This window comes from Hydra vulgaris, chromosome 12 (assembly GCF_038396675.1).
Source record: "Hydra vulgaris chromosome 12, alternate assembly HydraT2T_AEP".
NCBI classification, from domain to species: Eukaryota; Metazoa; Cnidaria; class Hydrozoa; order Anthoathecata; family Hydridae; genus Hydra; species Hydra vulgaris.
This window is the reverse complement of record NC_088931.1, coordinates 39920050-39940017: the sequence shown is the minus strand read 5'-3', so window position 1 is coordinate 39940017 and position 19968 is coordinate 39920050. Positions and strand designations below refer to the sequence as shown.

The window sequence follows — 19968 nt, the reverse complement described above, 5'->3', positions numbered from 1 at the left end:
AAATGAATGGGTGACATCCTGACTTTAAACGACTTTGTAACTAAAGTGGTGCGTCAGAAAAACAGTCAAGGATTTTTTTGTGGATTGTAATGGATTTTTGCCGTGTAGTTTTGGGGTAATGGGTTAAAAACTCAAACACCGTTTGGCTGTGTACATCCTGACTAACTTATTACTATTATTAAACAAGAAGCTTAAAAAGCGATTAACAAACAACAGTTTATCAATTAATATTTTATAAATACTGTTTTGATCTTTTAATCAAAATATCTTGCAATAAGCCAGGTGAAAGTAAAAAAAAGACACTGGCCATTTACATTCACAAAAACAAAGTAAACAACAATTTTATAGGAAGAAAATAATTTCTCTTGAATTCGCTTTTAATTAAATAAAAAAGTTTGAGATTTTGTTTTTAATTTTAGCCCAGCAAAAATTTTTATTTTATTATATATATTTTATACTTATTATATTTCAATTATCATTTAATATCGTTTAATTTCAACTTTCGTTTAATAAAAAATCAAACGCAAATTTAATTGAAAAGTCAACTTTTTAAAAGTCTTATCAGCCGCTTAAAAATAATTGCTTATATTTAAAAGGTTGTTTTTTTTGGCACTTTAGGAGACATACTAGAAAAAAAAAATTTCCGGATAAAATATTGTACTTTTTTTATTAGTTAAAACCACGGAAATATAAACAATTTGGACCGCATAAAAATGTTGCGGCACTGTTTGTCACATTAAGTTTAATGAACAAACAAAAAAAGTTATTTTGTAGATTTAATATTTCCGACAACAACCAATATTGCCAATATTAACAAAAATATGAATCGAAACAAACATGAATTATCTCAACTAAACGTTATACATTTGTTATTAAGTATTTTTTTTTTTGATATTCAGAAAATATCTTTAATTTGTTTTTTTTAATTAAATGTCATGTCGTGATCGATGCAAGAAAAACAGCTTTAACCCACTGAGCATTTTGCCGTGAAAAAACCGTCAATTAAACGTTCAATAAACGTTCAGAACGTTAAAATCATGTTCAAACGACGTTTTTGTGAATCAAATTTTAGCTGGAAAGTAAAAAAATAATTTTTTTTGAAAAATTCGACTATTTAAATTACTTTGCTATAATAAAATTACTACAGATGGTGTCTAACTATAGATGGTGGATAACTATAGATGACGTTTAACTATAGATGGTGGATAAATTCAAATATAAATGGTGTATAATTATAGATGGCGTAACTATAACTTTTATTAATACAACAAATATACAATATTTGTCGTATTAATAAAAGTCATTTCTGAATCGAATTAAAAAAATTAATTTTTATTAACTTAAATTTTAAATATCTGTTACCACAGCGACTTGAAATAACTTAGATGCTTATCACTCAATGGACACTCGTCTTTTATACTTTCATGATAAAACTACAGTAAAACTACAGAGAAAAAAAAAAAATGTTCATTATTACGTGGTTTGCAAAAACAGCCGAGGATCAAAAATAATTGACTCGTAACCCAGAATTTAATCTGAATAATATTTACTAAACTTTGAAATTTCCGGGAAGCACAATTTATTGTAACGTACATGCTTTTTTTTGGATCAATAAAACAACTATAGTTGGTCATATATATCGTGTATTGAAGATATATAATTGATTACACATAAAACCAACGTTGACGTTGTAAATGTTTAACTTAATTGGCAGTGTTTTAAGTTACTGTAAGTATTAAGTTGTAGGCGTTATGTTGGCTAAACGCTATTATAATTAACGTTGCTATGGCATCGAGTAGCTGCTATTTAAAATAGTGTTAGTATTAAGTTGTAAGTTTTACGTTGACTTAACGTAGCGATATGGTTGGCATACATACGTTATGGTTGTTCATAGGGATAACAAAAAGACTGCACGTGTTTTACTTGTTTTATAGTTAAGCGTTATAATGGATCACTCTTGGTCTAGTTTAGCATTTAATACTCCTCAATCTTTATGGAGTTATTACTTACTAACAATAAAGTTCTCACAGATTTACATTATATATTACAAACTAAAATCCGCAGAAACCGATATAACTTTAACTAAAGCGTCCTAAGTAGCAACCACAGACCAAGAGTAAGTTTATTTCGAAAAACAAAGATATAAAGTTAGAAAGATCAGTATAACTGCAAATTCAATTACATTAGTTAAGGCAAATGTGTGATTGAACCAGCTACATATACAATACTGTCGTACTTTTTTTTCTTTATGCATATAATAATAGAAAAAACTCTTCTTATAGCAATTTCTATAAAAATTATAAATTAATAGAGTTTCTATAAAAACTCTACAATAATTTCATTAAAACATCAAGACATTTATTTAGGGCAACAAGGTATTATTTCAAAAATATAAAAATTTCACAACAGATTTTAATTCCTTTTGTGGTATCTGAAGTATGGATTTCAAACAAACACATTTTAAACATCACATGTTAATGAGATGTATATTGTAAATATCAAAAATTTAATTATGTTGGAATTAAGAATTTTAAAAGACTAAAATTCTTTCTTTTTCTATTGTCTTAAAATTTAATAAATTGGGGTGGAGATCAGAACATCCTTTTCCTTAAGCGCACCTGTAATCAACAAGTTAAAAATAATAGTAATTTAAAACCTAAAGAAGATTTAAACTGAGTATTATACAAAATTATTTAAACTTAGTACAATACAAAATTAGATATTACATTGAAGGTTTTAAAGAATTAACAAAACTCAAAACATGCACCACCCCAGCCGGCATTTAGTCCTAAAAAGACGTCTTTTGAACATTCAAAAGTCGTTCAGAACGTCTTTTGGACGTTCATAAGGACCAAATGCCGGCTGGGACGCCAGTAGATTTTTTTTAGGGATGTAACGTTGCAAAAGTGTGATATTAAGCATGTTTTGAAAAAACTTTTAATCGTTTATTATTTGAATATTTGGTATGCGTTGTTTTGTTGATTTTTTAGTAGTCATATACTTATAGCGCTTTTATCACAGAAAATACTTATAAACCAAGCGTTGTGAACAGAAATGTTATTTGCAAAAATATAAAAAATAGTTTTTCGTTTGTATCGATAGTAATCGATAGAATAAGCGAAATACCACTACATCCCTAATTTGAAGAACATCCAAAAATATTACCTTTCATTTCCACATTAAAGATAACAATGTCAAAAATGAGAATCCTTCTTAAACGTAAATATTAAAATGAAATGCTTTTTTAATTTGCAAACGAACATAATCGATTCCAAATATTATTAAAAAAATAAATTTAACAGAATCTGAATTTGCGTTTTTCTCGCCGGTAAATTCAGAATAAACCTGCCAAGTCTGTAAAAAACCTTATCTATGAAAAACTTTTTAAGTGAGATTTCAACTCTTATCAAATAGTTTTTTTGCTGTTTAATTTTTTAGTGAATAAAATATTCTTTAAAAAATTTATAGCTTTAGTTTTTACGAACTTTTTCACATTTCCAATAGCTTCCATAACTTTGACTTTCTATAGAAACTTAATTTTAATTGTAAATTTCTTAATTTGGTGGATTCATTTTTTTTTGACAATTCAATATTTATTTGAGTTATCCAAAGTGAAATTAAAAAAATAAAGCATTGCAATTATGTGGCGTTTTTATTTGTCAATATATGCAGACAATAAATATAGTTAAATAATTAATATAACATTTAATATATAAGCTATAAAGTGTAACAATAACTTAAAATTTTCTTTAGTGTTGTTTACCAACAGTTAATTTAATCAGAATACACACTAAAAATTAAAGGTAGAAATTTTTAGTTAAGGTAGGATATGTGATATACCCTTAGTAAGGTATAATTTTCTACCTTATAAGGTAGAAAATTATACCTTTAAGTTAGAAAATTGTATGAGAAAAAATTGTTTTTAATATAATTTTCTACCCTAAAAGGTAGAAAATTATACCTTACTAAGGGTATATCACATATCCTACCCTAAGGTAGACATTTCTACCTTATTTTTTTAGTGTGTAGAGTACCACGCGCCTAAAAAAGATATACCAAACAAAAAACTACAAACTGCGTGTGTTTTTTTTTTTTAATTTTTTTCCACAACAGCAAAAGTTTTTATTAACTTTTAAATCTACAATTTAAAAATGAACAGGTTATGATACAAATCAAGGGGGAGGGGGTTCGTCAACATACTGGTAACAAATGCCTCTTTTATAGAAGCATAACCACTTCAATAAACACTTTGAATGCAAAAATAAAAACATCTTAGACAAATATATAACCTAATTACGTATATATGGATATATAATGGCGTTTGGTATTTGTGAGCTGAGTTCGAGCATGTGAGCTGGGTGATTAAGTAACTACTTTGAACGAGTTTAGACACCTGACAACCAGATTTCACTAGCACACACAAGCAAGCATAAATTTGCAAAATGTATAAATAGCCGAATATTCTTATTTTTATTGAAAAAAAATTACTTTTTGATAAGTTTATCTGTTACGCTATTTTTTCTCTACTCGCATTTTAATTACTAGTATTTCATTTTCCAAATAAAATTTTTTAAAAGCGTTCGTATTCCAAACTGCAAATGAAAACCCAAAAAACATCACAAATTTCAATTGATAATAATTTCTCTGCCGTCTGAGTCACCTATTGACAGGTATTTTAGAAAAGAGCATTTGAAAAAATAAGTATAAATATTTGAGTTTAAATTCAAGTTTGAAATGTTTATCGGTTTTTTATTTAAATTGGTCATTATTATGCAAGTAGTATAACTAATTTCTATAAAATCAAAAAAATTACATCATGGCCTACTTTATGCATATACAGTATTGGACAAAACATTTGCAACCAACATCGAACAATGCTAAAAAATCTTCCTAATTTTACATGTCTTAAAAACGAAACGAACTATACTACCACAGCAAACAGTTCAGGAGTCTGGAGTCATAGCATGCTATGACATGAGCAATCAGCTGACAGGTGACAGCACACAGGCAGAATTTTGTTGACAAGTGCCATTTTGCAGCGGACAAAACAAGTGCAACTTTTTTGGTTTGTTTCATTTTCTTAAGTCTGGTCCGTGTCAACGTCACGGAAGTTTTTTCATAATTAAAGGAAGTATCCAGAAGTTTCCAGAAGCATGCAGAAGCTTCCAGAAGTTTCCAGAAGAAGCATCTGGAAGCATCCAGTAGCATCCAGAAGTATCCAGAAGCATTCAGAAGCATCCAGACGCATCCAGACGCATCCAGAAGCTTCCAGAAGCATCGAAAAGAAGCATCTAGAATCTTCCAGAAATGGTTCACACAGGTTCATTTTACTATATAAGAGACATGTAAATCGACATGTAATTCAGTCAGTATATGGAAGTCAATCAGTCAGTATTATCAAGACAGTTTATCGAAGTGAGTTTTATCAAAGTGTTTTATCGAAGAACATCAATACAAGAAGTGAAATACAACAAGTGTTTCATTACATCAATACAGTCCATATCCAACCAAGACGTTGTGTTCCACAGAGCATTATTGTATCATCACAAGGTAAATGTAACATGGTAAGCCTTGAGAAGCGTGATTATTTATTTTTATTATTTTATGACTTCAAGTGCAAAAATGGTTCCAGACAGTCTTGGATTGGAACTAAAAAAGAAAATTATTGGCAATTACGTGGAATGTCACAAAAAAGTATTTGTGATAAATATCGCGTGAAAAAATGGACCGTACCAAGACTATGTTCCAAATATCGTTCTACGCGGAAGTTGGCAGCAGATAACAAAGGTGGAAGACCGCGTTCCACCACTTCTAGAGAGGATTCTATGATCGTCAGATCCGTTAAGAAGGATCCCTAGATATCATCAGTCGAGATAAAAAAGCAATTAGAGCTGCCTGTATCGGACCGAACAATCAGACGACGTGCTGTTGAAACCGGATTGTTTTCTCGACGCCCTGCAAAGAAACCGCTGATTTCACTAAAAAACCAGAAAGAAAGACTCCTGTTTGCTACATCTCATATTGACTGGAATGTGCAGAAATGGCGAACTGTCCTGTTCAGTGAAAATTGAAGTTCAACATCATTGGGAGCGATGGCATTTGCCGTGTACATCGACCGGCCGGAAAACGCCTCGAATTACGTTACTGCCATAAGACCGTGAAGCATGGTGAAGGCAATGTAATGGTCTGGGGGTGTTTTTCTGCTAACGGTCTAGGTCCAATACATAGAAACGATGGAATAATGGACCGTTTCATGTATAAAAATATCCTGAAAGATGTTTTATTACCTCATGCTGAATTGAATATGCCAATAAAATGGGTTTTTCAGCAAGACAACGATCAGAAACACACTGCAAAAGTAGTCAAGCAGTTGTTTCAAGACAACCACCTATTGGTGATGGATTGGCCGCCTCAATCTCCGGATCTAAACCCTATTGAGAACCTGTGGGAGATCGTCAACCGCAGAATTAATCGTGAAGGTGTTCGTAATAAGGACCAACTGTTTGAACAAATTCAAAAGGCCTGGGCAGCGATTCCACAAAGTTTCATTGATCACCTGATCGAATCTATGCCTTGAAGATGCAAGGCTGTGATCGACAACAAAGGATTCGTCACGAAATATTAATAGCGAAACACAGCTTGGTCAACATTTTGTCGAGTTGCACTTGTTTTGTCCAGAAGGAAATCAATTTTTTTTAATACTTTTGATTAATTTATTAATTTTCGTGTACAAATAATGAACTTTGTGATGAATAAAACTTGATGAACTTTGTCTCTAAACAGTTTCATAGTTATTGCTCTAAATTGAATAAATGCAGCACTTTTATATAAAGAAACTAAATTAGTATTATTTGGTTGCACTCGTTTTGTCCGATTCTGTATATTTTATGCATATATTCTTTATGCACATATATTTTAGTTATAATATTTATTATTATTACTTCTTTATTTTTTATTTAACTTATACACTTTATACAGTTTACTAATGTATAAAGTAGGTCATAAGTGTATTAAATTTTAAACGAAGAGTATTACAATTTCTAATTAATTTTTAAACGAATTCGTCTAGTTTTATTTTTCATCACTTGTCTTTTTTTTCTTGTCTTGAGTTTTTGTAAGTTTTATTTTGACAGCTATATATTTTAAAAGGTTTTTATAATTATTTTTTCTACTTGAGGTCTTATATTAAATTGTAGTTTAACTTATACCCTAATACCCTCAATATTATTTAGACCGTAAAAAAAATATGATTCTGATGGAGTTTTAAATACTTGATTTTTATTATTAAAAATAAAAATTTTAAAATGCTAAAAGAATGCTATGGATAATAAAGTTAAAAGCAAAAAAAAGCATCAGGAAAACACATTTAAAATAATTTTGTATTTTGTAATACAATACGAAAAAATAATAGGATTGTACAAAATACTTTTTATTTTTTGTACAGAATAGAAGTTAAAGGTAGTGATTAAAGTTTTTTTTTTAAATTTTTAGAAAGGAGGTTACCAGATTAAAGAATGTTTAAAAGTGCTGTATTACAAAATTTTTGAACTTACTTGGTAAAAGATTATAAATCAACATTTTTTTATCTTCAAGTAAATACTCAATGCCAACGTGATTGCTGATTACAGTTTTTATACAGCTCACGATTTGAAGGATCATAACTGCGTTGTTTAAGCAATATTTATAGTTATTCATTGCAGATAATGCCTCAAACATTAGTTGTAGGAATCCACTTTGCAAAAAATGCATAAGCAAGTTTGTTGTACATTTACTTAACAAGTTATTTATTTTTATCAATTTCTTTAAAGAGGGCTTTTCGAGAAGCCGTTCACATTCCGTTAAATCTATGCGTTCAGGATTTAAAGACGTTGAACATTTTGTGTTTTTTTCATTTAAAACGTTGTTTTTAATTATTCTCCAGAATGGTTCTACAACTTCCATAGAGGCGGAATTTTTTGCACTATGTACACTAATAAGACTTGTTTGAGAAGCGGAATTTTGTGCTTTTACGCTATGTACACTAATAAGACTTGTTTGAGAAGCGGAATTTTGTGCTTTCACACTATGTACACTAATAAGACTTGTTTGAGAGTTACTCTTTTCTAATTTTTTATTCTCTTTTGATTCTTCAATAGGGTTTGTAACAAGATCATTCGCAACATTACTTCCATCGATGCTTGTTTTTTCAATATTGTTGTTAAATACGTAACAACGAAGCTGATAGTTTTCAGCAGTTTCTTCATTTTTAGTATTTTCTTTTTCCTTCTCAACAACAGCTGCATTTTTATTTTTAGCATAATTTTTCTTTTTTTTTGAATAAAAACTCCCAATCGATAAACAACCTCTACAAGACATGGTTAAAATAGTTTCAAAAGATTTATCTTATTAATTAAATCATTTTTAATGCCTGGTTTACACAGTAAATCAAAGGTTAACGTTACGTTCACGATCAAATAACAAAGACAAGTTTAATGTCTCAAATAACTAAAAAAACGTAATAACTTTTTCCAAGTCATAAAGCTTTGAGTAAATTTTTCATTAATGTGTAACGTATAACAAATCATTGCTAAATTTATTTTGAATTGTTTTAATTCTATTTAAATTGGAAGTAGAAACAATCCCTAAACTACGCACCATATTCAAAATTTGAAAAACTATTTTATTTATTTATTAAAATTCAATGGACAATGTTGGCGATTGTACCCATTATTTTAAATAGTTATATAACGTAAAAAACGTTGTTTTTTTTAGCCAAACAGAATTGATCACGAGCACGCGTATTTTACTTGTTTTTGCCACGTGATTTTTTTTTTAATTCTTTTTCGTTTTAAATAAATTCATAGAGAATCTTTTTAGCGGTTTCTGTCTGATAAGATAATTATTTATGTAAACACACTCGATTGGTTCGATTTTAGTGTAGTTTAAAAAGACCAATCAAACCACTTTTTTTACGCGGAAAAAAAATTTGAGAATTTCAGAATTAAATCAAAAATTAGAGAAATTCAAAATCGTCTCTAAAAATGAAAAGCGTTGTTCTAAAAGGAGCTAAGGGATCGTCCATAAATTACTTTACGCTTTATGGGGGAAGGGGTTAGTGGTTTTGTGACGACTCTACGGAACTTTTTACTAAAGAGTTACAATGTTATGACGAGGTGGAAAGGGAGGGGTCTAAAACGGTCAAAAATTGCATAACATAATTTGTGGACGATCCCTAAGTCACATTTTACCAATGATATAAAGATATATACCTAGAACTTTGCCGTTTTTAGTGAAGCCAATTTAATATTACGTAATGCGTTAGAAGCCTTTATTATTATACCGGTCAAAGTGCTTTAAGCCATCCAGCGCCGTGCCTAAAGCTCCTTAAACCCCTGGTTGGGGGAGTGGCATGAATTTGAAGGGGCGTTTTTATGCAGTATGCAATAAAATTTTTTGAGATGATGATAAAACTAAAGTTATGATATAGGAGTTTTTGTTTATTCATAATATTAAAACCTCGTATTAACGTTTGCTAATCAGGGTTTGTGCATACAAAGAAAATCTTTTTTTTCTTTCAAACCCAAACCTTGTCTATAATACTATAAAGTTTTATAGATTGTATATGTTTAACATATTGTATTACAGCCTAATATTATGAATACATCAATCATGTAAATTTCCTTTTCATTTTAGATAATGAAGCCTGCAAAGTCAGGTGCAACTAAACAAAAAGAGGCAGCAGCAACAAAAGATGCAATCAACAAACTTCCCAAACTTACATCTTTCTTTACACCTATTCGAAGTGGTTGCACCAGCAATGGAAAAAATTGCTCTAATGATGTGGTCATTCATGAACAGTTAGATATTGCCAATAATCACCTAACACAGCAGAAAAAGTGTACACTCTACCATTGCCACCATTTCCTTCTGTCGCTTGTGACCCAGCCAGCTGGCCTGAACAAATCTCTGATGCTTAACGATGTGACCTAGTCAAATGTGGCCCTCAACAGGTTGACATTGACTTTCCATACAACATTGCTGCAAGGCGTCGATTTTCAACGGTCCATTACAAATGTGTGATGAACAATGGAGAAACTGTGCCTCGGTCATGGTTTGTATATTCGGTAAAATCTGACAAGGCATTTTGCTTTTCCTGTAAACTTTTTGAAGCAAATGAAAGTCCATTTGGTAGTGGTACTAGTACATGGGAGGGACTATCAAAGAAGTTAAAAGACCATGAAACAGGCACTTCGCATCAAAAGTGTTTCAGACAATGGGTGCAGGTTAAAGAGGGTATCAATAATGAATCATCCACAGATAAACAAGAAATGCAGCTTTTTCTTAACGAAAGTCAGTTCTGGAGGGATGTCCTCAAGTGTCTTATTAACATTATAAAGTTCCTGTCGGAAGGAAATTTAGCATTTAGAGGTTCCGAAGAAGTACTTGGCTTACCACATAATGGAAAATTTTTGGGTCCGTTTGAGATATAAATAAAAAAAGATCCTGTACTGAACGAGCTACACAAAAGGATTGCAAAAAAACAAACACATGATCACTATCTCAGCAATAAAATCCAGAATGAGTTAATCCAACTTATTGCAAAAGAGGTAGAAAAGGAAAACCTTCAAAAGCTAATGATATCTAAGTACTATGCAATAATTCTGGATTGTATTCCAGATGTTTCTAACTAAGAACAGTTAATAGTTATTTTTCGTTTTGTCTAGTGTGATTCAGGTAAGTCACAATAAAGGAAGCTTTTTTTGGATACCTTTAAGTTAGTGACAGCTCAGGAAAAGGACTTTTGACACATTTTTAGAGCAAGCAAAGGAGTTGAAACTAAATGTCAGACTGTCGGGGCCAGTCGTATGATAATGGTTCTAATATGAAAGGGAAAAATTCTGGTGTCCAGTCACGAGTTCTACAAACAAATCCGAAAGCTCTGTATGTGCCTTGTGCTAATCACTGCTTGAATTTAGTTGTGATTGACATATTGTACACCATATTTTCATCATCCACACAGCGCTGGAGCATTTTGAAAAAACACGTGAAGATTGCTGTTAAAAATAAATTGAACATTCCCTAGGAAAGTTGTATCAACTGTATTAAACCTCTGCATTATTATTTTGGCAATGTTTTGATTGCACCGGAAAGACTGGAGGGGTATGCAATAGAAAAAAAGATGGAAAAACAGCCAGGGAGGCTCCGTCGTTGATAATATATATTTCAGACTAGGCATTTCTTTTGTCTATTATCATCTGGTATGACATTTTATTACAAGTAAATAAGACAAGAAAGATGATCCAATCCTTTGGTATCTCCCTAGATATCATGGAAAAGGAAATCAGAGCAGCTGAGACATTTTTAGAGAAGTATCGAGAAAATGGATTCTCATGTGCTGAGACCACAGCCCGTGAAATTACAGAAGAACTGAACATTCCAAGAATTTTTCCATCAATTCGCACCAGCAGGAAGAAAAAAATGTTTGATTATGAAGGAGACGACGAAAGCGGTAGTCAAACGCCCCAATCACAGTTCAAAACTGACTTTTTCTTTGTGCTTGTAGACCAAGCTTTACGGTCTGTACGGGAGCGTTTCGAACAAACACATGATGTGTTTAACGATGCAAGACCGGCTGTCTTCTCTAGCCATGCTCTCAATAGCAAGTGCCGGTGCCCGGACGATAAATTATGACCACCTTATTGAGGTTTTTGCAGACTCAAAAGTTAGTCGAAAACATATGGTTGAATCTCATTGAATAACAGTTTAGCTTATTGACATTAATACCAAACTGCTTCTTTTTGATTCATCTTTATAGATATAGTTTTGTAGCAGGCAGTTAAAAAAAATCAACTTTCTATATCATCTGATCATGCATGTGGAATGTAAGTAATACCAACATGTTCTGTCTTTTCAATGCATAGTGTGGGGCCCAAAACCAACTTTTTTTTTGGGGGGGGGCAGCAGTCTGGCACGGCATTGAAGCTATCATTGCCAAATGAAATGAGATTGGCAATTAAAAGTCTAAATTAAGGTAGGAAATGAAGATAATTAGTTCAGAGATGATAATTTTGGTGGCCTATAGTTAACATAAATTTGGTTGGTCAAACAGGATTGTAGTAGCTGAAAAGCTAAAACAAACGGCTATTTTTATAGCCACAAATTAAAAAAAAAAAAAAATTAACATATTTGCATTTAGGACTTTAAAAAAAATATTTTGTTATGTTTTTATATAATAAAAATAAACATTTATAAACCCTTAAATAATAGTAACTGATTTGTTTGCGAATTTCAAACCTTCAAACTCTTTTAACTCAAAGAAAGGTTTAAAATAACTCCATTAAAAATAGTGGTCATCAGGAGAAAAATAACATACACGCACAAATCATTTAAAGAAATCCTAGCTAATTTAAGCATATGGCATGGATCTATGAAAAATGTCTTGCAGTTGGTTGTCACATAAAAAAGTATAAACCATATATTTAACATCTTCGCCATCTGTGACAACCAACCGCAACACATTTTCATGGATGCATAAATTAGCTAGAATTTCTCTAAATGATTTGTGTGTGTAGTTTTATTTATTTATTTTGATGACAGTTATTAATCAGTAAATAACGGTAATTGGTTTTTGCTTAACAAAAATACCACAAATTAACTTTTACACAATATTTTGAAAACTTATCCGCATAATTAAAATTAAAAAATTTTTTTTGCATGTAAAAGTAGTGACCGTGTAAAGTATGCTACTACCTAAAATAAGAATGTAAATTTTACATGAAAATCTCTTCTAAACGTAAATAAATTTTATCATTTTTATATGATTACTTTGATGATGCACCAAATAAATATTTGAATGATTATCATAAAAAGTATATATTATTATTGTATTATATATATAATTTTCAATTTCAAACTTTATTGTACCAAAAACTAATTTAAAACTAAGTTCTAACCAAATCCAATACCGTGGACCGCTTCTATTGAAACACTTTTCAAAATTTATTACAAAAAACACTAATATTCAAAACATCTCTTTGGAACAATTCACGAAAGAATCTAAGAGTCTCTTATTAAAAAATGACTTTGATTTAAAATATCTCTTTTAACATAAATACATAAATAATATAAATTTTCTAAAAAAATAGTTATTGACACTACTCTTTTGTTGCAGTTTTATTTTTATTTAATTTTTTGTTGATAAACTTTAATACTTTTATATTGTTTTTAATCTTTGATATATTGCGCTATATTTCAACACTAATATTTATATTATATTAATATTTATATTTTAACTAACGTGTGTAAAATTCTTATTATGTACTTAGCTACTTTTCATTTTTGTATATAAACTGACGATTTTTTCAATGTAAATGGGGCTCGATGATAAGACAGTTTATGTCTTCTGCTTGCTCCAGCTCTCTTATTCATTAACACGATTTATTTCATTGTAAATTTTAATATACGGTAAATAATAATTAAATAAAAAAATATATATATATACATATATGGTTCCTTCAATTTAAACAAAACCTCAACGTGATGTAGTATTTAAATATGAAAATGGCATTATAGTAACTCGTCCAAGCAACGCAAGATTTGGACGTTATTCTTAAAAACAACACAAGAGTTGAACTTTATACTTAAAAACCATAAGTGCTGTAAAAAAAAAAAAAAACTTAAAAAAAATTAACTTAAACATGTGTCGATTCATTATAAACCCCTCTTAAATATTAAAATTAAAAAAATAAAATAGACCAACATATAGTTTTTTATTATGAGTTTTTATTATTACTTAAATACTATGTTCCTAAATTCCTTTTATTACTAATTAAAACTTAGTTCCTAAAAATGCATCAGTTCTAAATCCCTAACTGAATCTTAAAGTCTTTAATAAATACAAAAAACCCTGGGATTGTTGAGTTTTTAATCACGAAAATCTTTTAATGACGTAAACTTTTTTAATTGTTAAAATATAGGGTTATGAGCCAGACACATTATTTTCCCAGGCTTAGTTGAATAATTAAAGATTTGTAAAAAACAAAAAAAAAGATTATAAAAACATAAAAATGTAGACTTTAAGGAATTTTTTTTTTTAATTAGTCTGAATTTTCATAATTACTAATATGTTAAAGATTTAGATTTATTTTAATACTAAAGATTTTAATTAATTTATTAGTAAATTTGGTCCAACAAGTCTTAGAATTACTACAAGGAATTAAGAGATTAACTGAACGAAATACAGGAAAGAATTTGGATTACATGTGTAAATTATTAAAAAAATGTATATATATATTTAAAAATATTAGATAAATAAGTTTTTTATTTATATGAAAGAAATATTGATTAAAATTTTCAGCATTACTTATTCCTTGTTTTATATTTAAAACGAGGTAAGTTGCTTTTTTAATGGTTTGTATTTTACATTATTATCGTTTGTCAGGCGTTTTTTGGATATATGTATATATATATATATATATATATATATATATATATATATATATATATATATATATATATATATATATATATATATATATATATATATATATATATATATATATATATATATTATATATATATATATATATATATTTATATATATATATATATATATATATATATATATATATATATATATATATATATATATATATATATATATATATATATATATATATATATATATATATATATATATATATTAGGATGTCCAAAAAACAATATTTTTGAAAATAATCTGCTCCCACCCCCTAAACGTGTTTTATCTAATACAGAAACACTAGGTTTAAAATTTTTTTTGAATAAAAAGTATTTTAAGGGGTCCCTTAAGACCCTTGAATATTTAATGGGTCCCCAATATTTTCAAAAAAAAGTTTTTCAAAAATATGTCAACCTGTTACTCAAATAAAGCAAAATAATTAAAAATTTCAAAATTAATATTCACTTTGAAAATTTTTTTACTTATTTATCAAAATTATCATAAAAAAAGATAAAAATACATTTTTTTGATTTTTTGTTAAAAAACGTAATTTTTATGTAATAAAAACAAAAATAACAATTTTTTCAAAAGCTTCATTTGCTTCCCCTCAAACAGCTGCATCAACATAACAAAAGTCTTTATCATTGCTATTTTTTAGTTTAAAACTTCTTGATGTATTTGGGTAATTTGATTTAAATAAAATAAAAGGCTTCCTAATTTTTTTTTTTTGGATTGCTTTATCTTGATCTTTATTTGACATCTGTTTTACACTAGTCACATTTTTTAATAAACTTTTTTGACACAAGATTCCTAGATTATTTTATTTTTATTTCTAGCTTATCATTTTCAGGTGATGTATTGATAGCAATTTGATACTTTAAGTGAGATGGATTCCTTTTTTTTTCGGAGGAAGCTAGATCAGCCCTTAAAATAAATATATTGGGTCTTCTTGTTGAATGGTTGTTTTAATGAACACCTTTTTTCTTTTTTCTATTCAAACTGTTTCACAGTATTTCTTAAAGGATGAAAATTACAATGATATAGGCATCTACAATTATTCCGCTTATTGGAAGTATTTTGAGTCATATTCTATCAAAAATAACATGTAAAGTGGTTGCAGGCGGTAATAAATAAAAATTAAATCAAGTTAGTCTTTTCCTGGAATAGTTTTTTTGTGGAAGTATCTCGTCATAATGCGGTAAAAACATGTTTGGTGTGTACCCCCTTTTGATGAGGATGACATGCTTGACCGTTGTATGTGTTTTCAATTCAATTTTGATTAAAATTGAGTTAAAAACACTTCAATTTGCCATATATGTTGTAACTTCGGAGAGCTTTTTTTGCTAATACTTCTAGAGGATTTTTTAAAACCAGCTTCTTTTTAATTGAGGATAACGGAGTAAATTCATTATCACTTTGATCCAGTGACGGATCCAGCATTTTTTGGTGTTTTAGATAACTTCCAGAATTGAGCACACTCCAAACATTTGTATGTTTCTACTTATGTCATACAACGGTGCTTTGCAAAAAATTGCGATGATTGAAGGCTGGGAAAAAAACAACCTAAAACTTCAACTCTCCCCCCTCCTAATCTAAACGTGAGAGCAACAAGTTGACAAAATAATTTGCTTGCTAATTTTTTTTACCATAAAAAATTTGTAACCCCCCTCAAATTGAGAAGGGGAGGTTTAAACTTTATATGGTCATATTATGACCATATAAAGTTTAAACTTAAAATTTAAATTATAAAAATAATTTTTTTGCTATTCTCAACTAAATTTATATTCATCAATAAATTTTAAGTTTCATAGTACTATCTAACAGCGTTCAAAAAGTATGAATAATTTTTGAACGCTGTGTGATAATACTATGAAACTTAAAATTCATGGATGAATATAAATTTAGTAGAGAATAGCGAAAAAATTATTTTTTTGCGATTCTCAACTAACTTTTATCTAGATCAGTGCTATTAGTCATGTATTTTGCTCCTTTTCTAATCTTCATAAAATGCCCCCTTTTCATTTTGGTTGAAACTAAATTTGACAATTTTTTTTTTCCAGCTCTTTTGAAGAGCAATCAAGTCATAACAGATTTTGACTTGATTGCTCTTCTTTATTTTGATCTTTTTTTTGGCAAGCAATTTTGTGAGCAATGAAATGCAGGAACTATCTGATTAAATTGATATTGGGGAGAACTTGTACCCTTGATCCGTAAGTACCTTTGATTCTATAGCGTTATCTCCATACTTACATAGCTTATTAAAGATAACCAGCGTGTTATAAATATTGCATCTTCAAAATTAATTGTGTTTTGGTTAGAGAATGGACCCCTATTAAATTTATTTCTAAAAGTTTGAGTTTGACGACAAAAAGTAGTTTTATTTTTACAAGGTAAGTAATTTTACTTTTACAAGGTAAGTTTACAAGGTAGGTAGTAATTTTACAAGGAGCCTCACATCTTTAATATTTTTTTGAGTTAAGTAGTTTTGCTTACACCATTTTGTAGCTAAACTGTTAACTTCTTGTATGATTGCTTTTGGTAAGCTATAGAAGCATTTAATATGACAAAAAAAGAATTTTTTTTTAAATGGAGCTGGTTAGCACTCTTGATCCTAATGCGTTTACACTATGATCAAATGTGCATGCACACACAAAATATAAAACCAATGAAGTAACATGTACAATATGTCATATTGTTTTTAAATAATTTTTTTTTCAAAAATTAAACCTTAAAATGAAGATTTTATACTATTTTGTGTTTTTTTTGTTCTTATAATACTTTTATATAATATAGTTGTATTGTATTCATAAATACTTTTTTCTTTTTTTTTAGAGAAAACTCTAGTTATAGAGGACGTTTTTTTAGAAATGTGTCGTTATGAAAGTTGATGAGACAGATCTCACAACATTCATAACGGCATCTTAACCAGTTAAAGTAATTGCTGATAAAGGAAAGTAAATTGCTAGTAAAAATGAACTAAATAAGCTTCAGAAAGTAAAAAAAAAATCTCAGTCAAAAAAGAAAAAACGTAATGAAATGCAAAATAAGATCTTCATGACAAGAAAAAGAAAATTTTATCTTGAAAATGAGTGTTGTGATTTTAATGCATTGTCACTTAAACAGTGACAATTGTCACTTAAACAGTGCCATTAAAGTTACAACACTCTAAAGAGATGTCTTGTAGTTCTACTTCAGGAAATAGTAAAGAAGTAATTTTATACTTTAACAACTGGGGAAACGTTGAGCCTCAGTAAATAATAACATTTTTTAAAATTTTTTCTTCTCTTAAGAAAGATAAATTTGTTGTAAAATTAATAATAATTTCATTGGTTTTTATTATAGACATAGTTTTGATGAAATTTGACCTCGGATCAAGTATACATGCATAGATCAAGGGAGCAAACTAATATGCACCCTTTTATCCCGATTGAGCATTTTTAGGTTTTATGATTTAAAATCTACTAAAGATATTATGGTAAAAAAAAAGATTATTAAATTATAGTAAGGTATAAAATTTGCTATCCTGTACTGTTACTTTAGAGATCGAAATGAAAACATATATTCAGTAAATTGGCCTGATAGATTTTTAGGATCATGGATGCATATTCTCCCCAACTAGTTTTTCTAAAACTTTGTTACGCTCACCAAAAACGAGTTTAAAAATATCTCTTACAGATTTGTGTTCTTTTGAATAAAAACGTAAACGAAAGTATCTAGCTAGCACGTATTTTTTCGTTGGCGTTGAAACTTAATAAAATATCATATTCAGCGTGAGCCAATCTTGGTTACTTTTTCTAAGGTTCATCATTATCACAAAACAAAAGTATTTACTAATGTGAAAAATTTACACGATATAATTTTTTAAAGTTTTAACTAATTATAAAGTTATTTTTTAAATTTCAATTTTGCTCATTGATGTAATATATTTATCTTTTTTACAAACTTTTTATAAGGTTATGAAACTTTTACAAACACACAGATTTATATTTTGCAATGGAAACGACAATGCAGTGTCTCAATGTGGTCAATTATGCTCAAAACATAATTAACATAAAATCCTTCAATTTCCTTTCCATATAAAAATTTACAAACAAAAGTAAGCAAAAATATGTTTAAAATCAAACTTTTTTATGGCGACCTCTAAACAATAATCAAATTTAAAAAAAATTATAACAAATATTCTTCTAATAATGAGTAATATATATATATATATATATATATATATATATATATATATATATATATATATATATATATATATATATATATATATATATATATATTAGCGGAAATTCACTTAACAAAAATTCTTTTCATTTTGAAATGAAAAAAATTTTTAAGTGATTTTCTACTAATTTATAATTGCTCTGTTCTTTTAAGAACATTGAGCACTCTATTTTTTAGAATACATTTTAAAGTTGTTTAAATATATATATATATATATATATATATATTTAAACAACTTTAAATATATATATATATATATATATATATTTAAAGTTGTAAACAATAAACAAATTTCGGACGTCTGTCCCCCGGACGACGCGGGCTTACTGGGATGGAGTTAAGAACTGAGTGTAGTAAATGTAATCTTGTTTCTAACATTTGTTTCAATTACTTTAGGTAATTCTAGAAGATCATGTGGTATAAAAACAGTCGTGCAAGTTTTCAAGCTTTTTTGTGTGAAACTGCTTAGTTTCATAAATATACCTAGCATTATTTTCACTATGAGCAAGACAAACTTTTTTTGTCTCCTTAAATTAAAAAATCTTGCCATATTTGATTATCACTCTTTTCCTTTATGAATTTCTTAGACAACTTTTCTGGCCGGAAAATTCAGAACTTCATTTTTTTGTAAGCTTGCCTTTACACCTATTGATTTTGGGCGAATCTTTTTGTACGAACATACAAATAGACTTACACTTACTCAAATTTACACTCGCTGTGTCTATCTAGAGAGTCAGTCTGTATATATCCACTATATTGTGTCTATTCCTAACTCAGTGGACATGCGTTGTCTGGGGAACATCTGCCGGAGATATTAAGGACGTCTGGACATCCGCGAAACGTCCGACAGAAGTCCCCTGGACAACGCGTGCCCACTGGGTAAATAATCAGTCGACAAATGTACACTCCACTGCGGTAGAATAATTTAAATTTAAAAATCAATTATAAAAAATCTTTGTTTTTTTAAATTTCATTAAATTGGAAAATCTTTTCTTTTTTTAAATTAAACGTGCGAATAGACTATAATTAAATATAATCTACTCACACACAAAAAAAACGTGCGAATAGACGTTCCGGTAATAGATTGAGTATTCTTACCAGTGTTTCTATGGGCATGGTCAATTTTCAGCAGGTTTTAAAACTCGTCAAATAAAATCACGGTTTCTTAAGTCAATATATTTGATTTATATCTTTGTATTCTTACTCAACTAAAAATTGGTAAAAATGAGTTAACTGAATTATATGCAGTATCTCTTGTAGTTTTTATGGTAAAGCGTAGAGCA

General features: G+C 28.8%; 1 protein-coding gene across 3 annotated transcripts in view; it reads right to left on the bottom strand.

Annotated features, from left to right (window-relative positions):
• LOC100213938 (inverted formin-2) overlaps positions 1–19968 on the bottom strand; it is a 62133-nt gene that overhangs the window by 21657 nt on the left and 20508 nt on the right. Inside the window, exon 1 of one of the 3 annotated variants that reach the window (XM_065813212.1) lies at positions 7554–10818. The exons of the other annotated variants lie outside the window; for them this stretch is intronic. Within the exon in view, the coding sequence (XP_065669284.1) occupies positions 7554–8355 (802 nt within the window). The 5' untranslated portion in view covers positions 8356–10818. Of the gene's footprint in view, positions 1–7553; positions 10819–19968 lie in introns of those variants that run through there. 3 annotated transcript variants of the gene reach the window in all.